Raw genomic sequence first — 13060 nt, 5'->3', positions numbered from 1 at the left:
TTAATTAAAAGGTGATTAATTATGGTAATTGTGTAAATTTTATATGCGCGGGCTGTGGAGTTTATAGAGGTAAAGGGTGGGAAGTAATTTCTTTAAAATTATTTAATAGTTAGTTGTTAATTAATATTATTTAGTTAATTAAAAATTGAAAACTAAACATTAATAATTACTTGTTAATTGAAATGAATTATTTAACTGAAAATTATGGAAATTGTGTAATTAATTTTATGTGCGGGTTGTGGGGTTCATAGGGGTAAAGGGTTGGAAGTAATCTAAGTTTAATTAATTTATATTTAGTTGTTAATATTTATTAATGAATTGAAAATGAAATATGTACATTTTGTAATTAATTTTAGGTGTGGGTTGTGGGGTTTATAGGGGTAAATGGTGGAAAGTCGTTTTTGTTTAATTAATTAATAATTAATGAATTGATAATTAATTAGGGTAATTGTTTATTTTTTTGTGTGTGGGTTTTGGTGTTATTGGGGTAAAAGGTGGGGAGTAAATTAATTTTACTTACTTTATAATTAGTTGTCAATGTTATTAGTTTTTAAATTGAAAATACATTTTTATTGTGTAATTAATTTGTTGATTGTTCAATTTTAGCTCTGGGATGTGGGGATTATAGGGGTAAAGTTTGGGAAGTTAATTCATTTTTATGTGTTAATTTGTTTTTTTAATTAATAATATTTCTTTAATTGATGAATAATTATGTTAATTGTGGAAGTACATTTTTTTTAAATGTAGATGTGGGTTGTGACTTGTGTGGTGTTATGGGGAAGAAAATAAAAAATACATTGATGTAATAATGAATGTTTTTGTTTCTAAATATTTTCTAATTGCAAATATTTATTTGTTTGAAAAAAAAATTCTCTTATTAAATATAATATTTGTATGTATTTAACATTATAATATGTTTGTATTTCAAAAAAAATGACCATTAAATTGTTTGTTAAATTTTTTTTGTTGTTTTTGATATTTTGTTTGTTTTTAATTTTAAACGGACTGGAGAGGGAGTATTAATTGTTACACATCCGCAATCCAACACTTTCCCTACTGTTGCACTGACTGGAGTGGGAATAGTACATTTTATCCCTCCACTATCCAACACTTTCCCTACTGTTGCAGTCCATGGAGTGAGAATAGTAATTGTTACCCCTCCGCTATCCAACACTTTCCCTACTGTTGTACTCATTGGAGTGGGAATAGTCATTTTTACCCCTCTCCTATCCAACACTTTCCTTACTCTTACACTTATTGGAGTGCAAAAAGTAATTATGTCCCCTCCGCTATCCAACACTTTCCCTATTGTTGCACTCACTGTAGGGGGAATAGTAATTTTTACCACTTTGCTATCCAACACTTTCCCTACTGTTGCACTGACTGGAGGTGGAATAGTACATTTTAAACCTCCCCTATCCAACACTTTCCCTACTGTTGCACTCACTGGTGTGAGAATAGTAAATTTTACCCCTCCACTATCCAACACTTACCCTTCTGTTGCACTGACTGGAGCAGGAAATGTATGTTTAAAGATTTTTAAATAGTATAATGTTTTAATTTATAATAGAATTATTTTAATTAGATTTTATGGTATTGGTATATATATATATATATTTATTTATTTTGTTTTGAAAATTTGTATTTAATTTAAAAAAAAATAGTTTATTAATTGTTCTAAAGTAAATATTATATATATATATTAATAATTATTTTATATGTGTGTTTAACTTTTTTAATTAATTTGTTATATTTGTTAACATGTATATTACATTTATTTTTTTAAGTTTATTATTTAATATATTCAATAGGTATTATTTTATTTTATACATATCTATATATACAGTGATATATTGATGAGCTGCCCCGTGCCCATTCCTTGTGAGGCTGCTCTGCAGGATCTTGGGCTCCAGTAACGTGGGAACTTTTTGTGCATAGTAACGGAGGAGCCTGATCCACTCGCGCACCTAACCTATTTAGGTGAAGCCAATGGTGCAAAAAGGGAGGCGCAAGGAAGAGATTCAGACAGGATTATTTCCTGCCAGGATGTGTTTGATTTTCAAGTCCGTATTTTTATCAGCATTCAAACACTGATTCTACTCACCTGACTGACTCCAGTATTTCCCGTCTCAAGATCAGTGCTTGTGTACCACCAAGGTAAAGACTAGCTGAGGACTCCCAGCTTGAACTGTGAAATATTAACACAAAGCACTATGGGGCTTGTAGTAGCTAAAATCTAGTCACTTGTTTCATCTTTGAAAAAGCGTGCCTCAGCACACCTTCAAGTTATTCATTTCCTTCTGTAAGCAAGGCAGTTAGCCGAAACGTTAGAAGATGGGATAGAAGATGTAACAAGGCGCTTTTGTACCTGAGAAATAAATGGCATTTGGAGCAATGGGCATCACTACTTTGTGCTACAGTGATGTATTGATGGACTGCCCCGTGCCCATTCCTTATGAGGCCCCTCTGCAGGATCTTGGGCTCCAGTAAAGTCGGAGCATTTGGTGCATATATATATATATATATATATATATGTATATATTACCTACTGGCGGCCGCCAGTAGGTAGTTATAGTTAGGACATAGTTTCCATAGAAAATCCGCAACATTCTATTTGGAATAACTTTGACGCCGGTAAACGAATATTCGCAAAATTCTCCAAGAAAATGGCCTGCTCTGCTCTGCTCCTTCCCTGAGAGTTTGGTGGCGATTCGTCAAGCGGGGCCGAGAAAAAAGGGGATCCCAAAACGTGTTTTCCCCATGCAATTTTCCATAGGACCTTTAAGACGGGCTACAGCTCGAACTGCTGAACGGAATTACACCAAATTTGGCAAAAAGGTAGAGTTCGGTTCGCAGATTACGCTTTTTGTTAAATGGTGTAAATCCGTTCCTGAGAAAATCTAAAGTAAAATCATAGATATATCTATAAACGTACAGTACGCATAACTTCCCAAGCAAGAGCTTTATGCTAATTGGCTGTCAACACTCCAAACCAGGAAGTGTTGGCAGCCATCTTGTGCCTTGGTAGAACTAAGGCACAAGAAAGCAGCAAAAGAAATGCGAACAAAAATGTAAAGGGGGCAGGGTAGAAACACCCTGACCCCCTAGGCCTGCTCAGGGGATCCCGGAAAGGACCCCCAAAGGCCAAAAAAATATATATTTTTTTAAATTGCGGGATATGCGTAGGTACGTGTACCCGTGAAAAAAAAAACCTGGTCTGATTTTTTTTTATTAACCTCTGGGGGGACCAAATCCAGGGGGCTTTATGAAAAAAAGTGTGGGGATACAGGGCAGGGTTTAAGCCACGTTAAGTGGCTTAAAGCTGCCTTGTAAATAAGACAGAGCCCATATCGCCACCATAACGTAACTAAAAATGACATTGTGGTGGCGATATGGGCTTGTAAATATACCCCGTATCCTCAATTAGTCATGTGGTGCTCCGCAGTTCTCAAAGTGCAGCCATTTTCAAAGATTATCTCCAAGTTAAAAAAAACGTATACCACCCACCATGTGGTCATTTTCATGAGAAACTCTGGAATAGAGCAGGTTCTCAAACTAAAAAAATCATGCTTTTGTTCCAAAGCATGTTGCATGGATTCATAGTAATCACTGCAAAAGGGGAACAGATTTCCTGAGGAGTATCTCGTGGAAGGAGAAGACCACTGCTCTGTCCTCTCGAATCTTCTCTGACTCCACTTCCTGACCTTTCATCATTTTGTGGAGAACAGAGGAAATAGCACCTGGGCAGGTCAATGTTGATGGTATGGACAGCAGAGCATCTAGCACCTGACAGCTTTTTGTATGTCTATCCTATTCAGGCATCAACTCCTCCCAGCTCTCCTCATCTCTACAGTCGTGAGCAGAGCTGACAGTCCTGGGACCCCAGCTAGGCCAAGGGATCTTGAGACATGCACAGCTCTCACTCAGCCATCCAAGCATGAACAACCTCCCTATAGAAGCTGCTATCTTCCTGACCTGTAGTTTGACCTACTTTAGACTCTCAGACACTGCAAATCATTCTTGAGAAGGAAGCAGGGCTGCAGCTCCAACAAAGGTTCGCTATTGCAAAGCCGAACAAGCTCTGACTCTCAATCTTTATTTTTAAAGATGTTACTTCAAGGAGTGGAAAAACAATACATCCCTGTGAAGAGATAAGTAATGCCTCTGTTTCATTAATTAAATTATTGTGAACCATGTGTTTCTGCTTGATCATGTGGGCCAGATTTACTAACATTTTATGTCATGGGGCTGATTATGATCCCGTTCGGAAGGGCTCCGAATCGGATTCGGGCTTTCCGAATCTGACTCAGAACTGTTGTTTCTGACTGAATCCTACCCAGTTCAACCGACACTTAGGGCTGTCCAAAACAGTTCCAAAAAGTATTCGTACAGGTTGAGCCTTTCGGAGCCAATTTGTACAGCTCTATTGACATGGTTTCTAAGCAAGCGATTACGGGCCGATTCGGACAGCCGTTCTAAATCGGTTTGCCTGAGATGAAACAGCTGTCGAAATCTGCCTTTAGGGGTCCAAAGCAGGCCCTCCTTCACCCAGGGGCCCAAGGGATCCCCTTTCCTACCATGCACAGTGTGGCAGGCACCAAGGGGTGCCTGTCACAGGGTGCACAATTTTTCCCCGCCACCCCTTTCTTCAAAGGGAGCCTGTGTTTTCGTTCAAAGCACAGGCTCCCATTGAATTCAATGGGAACCTGACCAAATCATATCCAGAAGCATCCGGATGCATCTAAATCGCTCAGTCAGACTCCCCCAATCTGAGTTGTCCGGCAAGCTTTCTGGAACAGATTTGGTCAGAATGCTTTCATGACTAGATCGTAATCTGTCCCATAGTTGCACCACTTTTGCAGCGCATCCATGACCCAAAATAATAGTAAATATTTACAAAGTCACGTCAGAGGCAATTTGTGGCACCTTGAGTAGCTTTGTAAAAAAAAATGTAACACGATGCAACAGCTTGCATTGCATTACATTTGATTCTGGAATGCTTTCCATGGGTGGAACATGGATGTTTCCATACATCCGCCCATGGATTTCATGCAATCTCGAATTTACAAAGGTTTGTACACCTGAGATTGCGTGAAATCTCTACGATTCTCAGAGGGTGGCGTAACAGGAGAAAAATCCTTTTTTCTACTCATTATTTCATCTTTCTACAACACACATAAAAAAAGGAAAATGCCACAAGAGTTTTTTTATGTGCAGGAAGGTATACCTTCCTGCACAAAAACAATTCTCCTTGTAATGCAGACACCCTTGGACTAGTTCCCTGAGAAAATATCTAAACTACATACATTGTGGGACATAAATATCTTGTCAAACATATCGAACCCGAGAATATCGGTATCTTATACCATTATACACTAACATCTAACACAAAAATATAACTTTTTTAATATCAACATAGTTAAACATAGTAAACATTAAGGAAACGCTGGGGGGTACACGCAAGCCATACCTCCCTGGTAGCCCCCAGGTGTCTAGTTTTCCCTAGGTTTGGTAGGTTTCCCTAGATGGCCGCCGAGCATGGGGCCAAAAACGCTGGTGACCCCCATTGCAAAACTAGGTGGTTTGGAGATAGGCAAATTTGATGTTGCCTCACTACGTTTTGGGCCCTTGCCTGTCGCGGGTACTTGGGCCTCCCACACAAGTGAGGCACCATTTTTATCGGGCAACCAGAGGGAACACTGGGTGGTAGGAAATTTGTGTGAGCCCGGTGATGCCACACATTCCCACACAAAAATGTGTGAGAAAAGTAATTTTTTCAGGTACAATCGAGGTTTGCAAGGGATTCTGGGTAAGAAAACACTGGGGGGATCCATGCAAGCCATACCTCCCTGGAAGCCCCCGGGAGTCTAGTTTTCAGAAATGTGTGGGTTTGGTAGGTTTCCCTAGATGGCCGCCGAGCACGGGGGCAAAACCACAGGTGACCCCGCCTTGCAAATCCAGGTGGTTTGGAGATAGGCAAATTTCATGTGGCCTCACTACGTTTTGGGCCCTTGCCTGTCGCGAGTACTTGGGTCTCCCACACAAGTGAGGCACCATTTTTATGGGGAGACCTGGGGAAATGCTGGGTGGTAGGAAATTTGCGTGAGCCCAGTGATGCTACACTTTTCCACACAAAAATGTGTGAGAAAAGTGATTTTTTCAGCAAAAATCGAGTTTTGCAAGGGATTCTGGGTAAGAAAACACTGGGGGATCCACACAAGCCATACCTGCCTGGAAGCCCCCGGGTGTCTAGTTTTCTGAAATGTGTGGGTTTGGAAGGCTTCCCTAGATGTCCGCCCGAGCACGGGCTAAAAACTCAGGTGACCCCACCTTTGTAAAACCAGGTGGTTGGAGATAGGCAAATTTGATGTCGCCTCACTACGTTTTGGGCCCTTTCCTGTCACGGGTACTTGGGCCTCCCACACAAGTGAGGCACCATTTTTATGGGAAGACCTGGGGCAATGCTGGGTGGTAGGAAATTTGTGTGAGCCCGGTGATGCCACTCTTTCCCACACAAAAATGTGGGAGAAAAGTGATTTTTTCGGGTAGAATTGAGGTTTGCAAGGGATTCTGGGTAAGAAAACACTGAGGGACTCCAGCAAAGCCATACCTCCCTGAAAGTCCCCGGGTGTCTAGTTTTCAGAAATGTGTGGGTTTGGTAGGCTTGCCTAGATCGGCGCCATACACCTTTCATACGTGTGACACATACAAAACATTCACACCGCCAGCCGCGGTCCCATCACATTACAACACTCCCACACTGCCATTTAAGGACCCATCACTTTCACACGCCCACATTCCTGACACAGCAACTACACAAACTGATGGATTGCATGGAAAGGCGCTCAGCTAGCAGTGTGTGTAGTGACCAGCAGCAAGTCACTACTCACACACCGCCAGCCAAGCACCAGTCCACGCACACTGCCAGCCAAGCACCAGTCCACGCACACCGCTAGCCAAGCGCCAGTCCACGCACACCACCAGCCAAGCGCCAGTCCACGCACACAGCCAGCCAAGCGCCAGTCCACGCACACCGCCAGCCAAGTGCCAGTCCAGGCACACCGCCAGCCACGCGCCAGTCCACGCACACCGCCAACCAAGCGCCAGTCCACGCACACAGCCAGCCAAGAGCCAGTACAAACACACTGCCAGCCAAGAGTCAGTACAAACACACCGCCAGCCAAGCGCCAGTACAAACACACCCCCAGCCAAGCGTCAGTCCACGCACATCGCCAGCCAAGTTCCAGTCCATGCATACCACCAGCTAAGCGCCAATCCAAACACACCGCCAGCCAAGCGCCATACCACGCACACTGCCAGACAAGTGCCACTCCATGCACACCGCCAAAAACCCAGGTGACACCCCTTGCAAAACCAGATTGTTTTCACAAAATTTGTTGTTTAGTTCTGCAGCGTGAGAGTTTTGGCACAATATTGCAAGGAAAATGTGACAGACATTTTGAGGTTTGCAGGACATTATGGATCAAATAACTTGTTGGAATTCACCAGAGAGACATCACCATGTACTTCCATGGGTTTACGACAATATATACAGTTGGTAGGTTCTTCTGAGATGGAATGTACGCCTTGGCAGAGAGACTAAAAAGACAAAGATTCCTGCACAGCCATCTATTCCTCAAACACACACACATACTGTTTGGCTTTGGCATGAGGGTGAGTGATGGTTCAGTATATAAAATTTTATTAACAAGAAATTTCACAAAAATGAAATGCACTGTCAATTAAATGGACAAAAAAAATGAACCAATGACTCGCAGCTCGTGAGCTGTAAAGCCACTGCAAGGCACCAACCGCTTTACAGGCCATTCACACACCTTTCATACGTGATACACACAAGACCATTCACACCACCAGACACGAAGCCACCACATCACAACGTTCACAAAAAACGACAAGGTACACCCTGCTTCAGAAAGACAAAAAAGACAAATATTACTGCACAGCCATCTAATCCTCAAACACACACACATCTGGTTGGATTTGGCACGAGGGTGAGTGATGGTTCAGTATATACAATTGAATTAGCAAGTGATTTCACAAAAATGAAATGCGCTGTTAATAATTGAAAGGACGAGAAACTGAACCATTGACTCACAGCTTGTGAGCTGTAAAGCCACGACAAGGCACCAACCTCTTTACAGGCCATTCATACACCTTTCATACGTGTGACACATACAAAACATTCACACCGCCAGCCGCGGTCCCATCACATTACAACACTCCCACACTGCCATTCAAGGACCCATCACTTTCACACGCCCACATTCCTGACACAGCAACTACACAAACTGATGGATTGCATGGAAAGGCGCTCAGCTAGCAGTGTGTGTAGTGACCAGCAGCAAGTCACTACTCACACACCGCCAGCCAAGCACCAGTCCACGCACACTGCCAGCCAAGCACCAGTCCACGCACACTGCTAGCCAAGCGCCAGTCCACGCACACCGCCAGCCAAGCGCCAGTCCACGCACACAGCCAGCCAAGCGCCAGTCCACGCACACCGCCAGCCAAGTGCTAGTCCAGGCACACCGCCAGCCACGCGCCAGTCCACGCACACCGCCAACCAAGCGTCAGTCCACGCACACCGCCAGCCAAGAGCCAGTACAAACACACTGCCAGCCAAGAGTCAGTACAAACACACCGCCAGCCAAGCGCCAGTACAAACACACCCCCAGCCAAGCGTCAGTCCACGCACATCGCCAGCCAAGTTCCAGTCCATGCATACCACCAGCTAAGCGCCAATCCAAACACACCGCCAGCCAAGCGCCATACCACGCACACTGCCAGACAAGTGCCACTCCATGCACACCGCCATGACATTTAGGAATTATTTTATATAAATAAGAAAACACAAACAAACTGCAAATAGATAAAAATCTACTAACACAAAAACTGAAAGTAAATACACTACAAAAATGCCAACCTTGAAACTGAATAAAAAATATTAAACAATAGAGGCCAGGCAGTTCACTTTACCACTCATGGATGCTCCCAAAAATTATTTTGAGTGTGGTACATTCTATAACAAGCAGGCACACATAGCCCAGGGTTAGAATGACACTCGGGGCAGTACATACGGACCTCCTTCCGCATACCTCTTTGCCAACAGACTCTACATCTCCTACTGGGAAAGTCTTTTGAGGGTGTGGAAGGAATGTGATCAGGAAAGTGGCGATCTTTCAATCTAGCAACATCCCCCACCACTCCAACTCTAGGAACACTTGCCTGTTCCACTAAAACAAGGCTGCCTATTACAGACTCCTGAAACTTAGCAAAAGTCATCTTTGACTCAGGACAAGAATCTTGGAACACAACAAAAGGTGGATAGCCAACTTCTTGTACTAAATGTAAGCCTTACTAAGAGCAGCGTAAGGTTTCAACCTCTGATCTACTCTGTCAACACCACCCATGTGCCTATTATAGTCTAGAAATGCACACAGGTTTGCGCACTTCAGCAACCTGACCTCAAAAAGTCACAGGTACAGTGCTTTCATCATGGATGGTAGTCAGCATGTAGACATCTCTCCTATCTGAAAACTTTACAGCTAGAAGCTCCTCGCAACGCACTGCACTGTCCCCGCACAAGCTTTTGACAAACAAGTTCTTTTGGGAAACCTTTAAGGTTAGAGCGGATTGTGCCACAAGCAACAGTGTCCACTTTGGCCAATTCCCCAAACAACAGCACACCAGTGTAGAAGTTATCTACATATAAATGGTGGCCTTTGTTAAAAAATCCTCTACCAAGTTCCCACACAATTTTCTCAGTGACTCCAAAAGTGGACAGACAACCAGGGGGGTTAATCCTGGATTCCTTACCGGTGTACACCCTGAAATTAGAGACATATCCAGTCCCACTGTCACGCAGCATAAACAGCTTAATTACCATAGTGTGCCCTCTTACAAGGAATGTATTGCCTAAAAACCAAGCGGCCCTTGAACAACACCAAAGATTCATCCACTGCAATTTCTTTCCCTGGAGCATAGATCTCAGAAAAACGATCAACAAAGTGATTAATGACAGGCCGAATCTTAAAAAGATGGTCACAATCAGGGTGATCTCGTGGCAAAGCTAAACCATTATCGACAAAATGCATCATCCGAAGCAGAAGCAAATACCTATCACGACTCATGACTGCCGGAAATATAGCAGTTGCCATCAAGGGACTAGTAGACCAATTTGAAGCCATTGATGGCTTCCTAAGCAAGCCCATCAAAAAAGTTAAACCCAAGAACTTTGTCATCTCTTCCAGGTTTGTGGGAGCCCACCGGGTAGTTCTAGAGTGGGGCTTAAGGCTGGCACTGTTGTCCCTCAAAAACTGTTCGGCATGCAAAACAGTCTGCTCAAAAATCTCTGCCAAAAACACATCATCCATAAACAACTGAAAAAATGTATCGGCAAAAAGATTTCAGTATTCACCCTACACCCTGGAACACCAGTAAAGTCTGGCAATGCCAGCTGCACCATGCCTGGGGCAACCCAGAGGTCAGCACTTTCAATGGGAAGCCTTGCAGCCCCAGGCTGCAACCCAGCTGCCTCTTGTCTCATTATACCAACGGGAAGTCCTGCAGCCCCAGGCTGCAGCCAAGATGTCTCTTGCCGCACTATAGGCACATAAATGTCCTCCTCTAACACAGGCACTTCATCCGCACCGAGAGTAGCTTCATCTGCACTGAGAGTATCTTCATCATCGGATGATGCCATGTGGAGAGAAAATCACTGCCTGAATCTTCCCCTCCCACTTCTGCCTCAGAATCAGAGTCAGTCGCTGGACCATGGTCGGAGGAAGAATCAAAAAGCATTCCAACAATCTGCTGAGCATTAATCCTGCGGCTAGCCATTATCCTTACTAAGAAAGGAGACTGCACAAACAAGTCAACAACCAACACTGTGCAAAGTAAGTAAACAAATGTGTGCCTTTATCACAAAGATCTAAATACTCAAAAACTATACGATTCACTTACAAGGGACAGCTACTCTCACCAGCACCTACTCTGCAAAGACACAGCAAAAATCAACATATTCCACTAGAAAGAAGAAGAAAAAAAATGAATCTACAGAAAACAAAATACGCATCAAGCACAAATGCAAAACATTTCAGACACTCAAACAACAGAAGCCAAACATACTGGTATTATTACACGCTTTGCAAAAAACACATTTGCATTGTAATTGTACAAAAAAAGTCTCTTACCAAACACATGCAACTACACAAACAGCAGAACCACCAGTAACTAAATCGCAACCTGCAACAGTCTAAAGAGCAAAAGCCTTGAACTAGAACAAAAAGGGGGAAATAAAACATTACAATTCACAAGAAATAAAAACAATACACATTATACACTGGCTATGTCACTACACAAATGGGGCAGAAAGGCCAAATAAATGGGCTGAATAACACATAAGCAAAGATATGTCTCCTGGAAGCAACCAATTAATTTATTTTTAAGTCCCTGGGTCTAGTGGGCTTTTCTGCTCCCCCCTGAGGCCAGAAAAGCCAAAAAATAGAGGTGATCTGTACCCAAGGGGGGGGGGCAGAAAAGTCTTACAAATTAATCAGGCCCATAAGGAAGCGATTTAAAATTTAAAACACTCCCTGGTCTCTAGTGGGGTTTTCTGCCCCCCGGGGCAGAAAGGCCAATTAAACAAACTGATCTGCCTGGGGGGGGTGGGGGGGGAGGGGGGCAGAATATACTTTAAAAATGAAATTGGCCCATGGAAGCGAGGGATCAATTCCCTGGCTCTAGTGGGCTTGTCTGCCCCCCCCACCCCCCCTTGGGCCAGCTACGCCTAAAAATCAGGCTATCTGTCCCCAGGGGGGCAGAATGTAATTTTGAAATAAATTTGACCCCCTGGAAGCGACCCTTGCCCAAGGCGTCGCTTCTGATTTTTTAAAAAACAAATTCCCTGGCTCTAGTGGGTTTTCTGCCCCCTCCTGGGTCCAGAATTGGCCAAAAAACCGATATGTCCCCATGGGGGGCAGAAAAGTCTGAATTCAAATGTGCCCCTTAGGAAGCGACCCTTGCCTAAGCGGCCGCTTCCTTTGCAGTGGAAAAGACATCCCTGGTGTCTAGTGGGGGCATTCCTGGTGCACGATCGCGACGCTGTGCGCGATCGTGCACCAGAAATGCCCTGCATTGGGACATTAGGGGAGAGGAAACACTGTTGTGGGACCTTCTGGTTGTTAGGGAGATCTTACACCATAAACATTATAACACTTTTATATATTTTCTTTCTCTCCTTTTCTCCCCTCCCTCTATTTCTATTTAATTTTTTCGTGCACCTCACCTCCACAGACACAAGGGGAGCCTGCAACAAGACCCTAAACATAATCCCTGACAGCCTTTAAAACTTGCCATCCAAATATGGTTGGCGGTGCCTGCTAGGCACCACAACCATATTAGAGCCCCTGCTCCGCCCGGCAGGCAATCGTGACGATTGCTTGCTGGCGGAAAAGAGGCTGACGGACTTTCAGTTCACCGCGATACCCCCGCCATCATAATATAGTGGGGGTAATTCTCCTTACAAATGCGTACCGATCGCCACCGCCGGTCAATAGCATGAGATGAGAGAGTAATAGTGCTTAAAGTCAAAGCCCATCTGTATATTGCAAAGAATTGGTAACAATAGGTCAAGCTGACAACTGCTCTATCAAGCTAGACCTAAACAGCTGGTGATAAACTATACATAAGGCATGCTTCATTTATGATTTGTGTTCTAAGCATCACTTGCAGAAATAACTGCATTATAAAGGGTACCCTGTTAACACACTCCTTGGTTTCTTCCTCAGTTCTGCGAAGTGATAACACTTACCTGGCTGCGACATCTCTCTGGAAATGTGGTGCGGGCGCTACTTGATTATGTTGACCATGTAGAACTCTGCTCAAAATTAAAAGGTGTTCTTGTAGAACAGATGCTTTGGCCTGAAATCAACACAATTTTGAGTAAGTATCAGAAACACAAAACATTGTTTGTTCCCTTAATGGAACGCTGTAATACTATGAGACTTCACTGAAGCCAATGGAGTGACAAAAGGCAAAT

At 43.5% G+C, this 13060-nt stretch overlaps 1 protein-coding gene across 1 annotated transcript in view; it reads left to right on the top strand.

Annotated features, from left to right (window-relative positions):
* LOC147728823 (dynein axonemal heavy chain 12-like) overlaps positions 1-13060 on the top strand; it is a 136353-nt gene that overhangs the window by 53984 nt on the left and 69309 nt on the right. Inside the window, exon 7 of the mRNA XM_086963871.1 lies at positions 12810-12963. Coding sequence (XP_086819997.1) covers positions 12810-12963 — 154 coding nt within the window. The remainder of the gene's footprint in view (positions 1-12809; positions 12964-13060) is intronic.

Source organism: Lissotriton vulgaris, chromosome 3_1 (assembly GCF_964263255.1).
Source record: "Lissotriton vulgaris chromosome 3_1, aLisVul1.2, whole genome shotgun sequence".
Classification (NCBI taxonomy): Eukaryota; Metazoa; Chordata; class Amphibia; order Caudata; family Salamandridae; genus Lissotriton; species Lissotriton vulgaris.
This window is presented reverse-complemented; position numbering and strand designations above follow the sequence as displayed.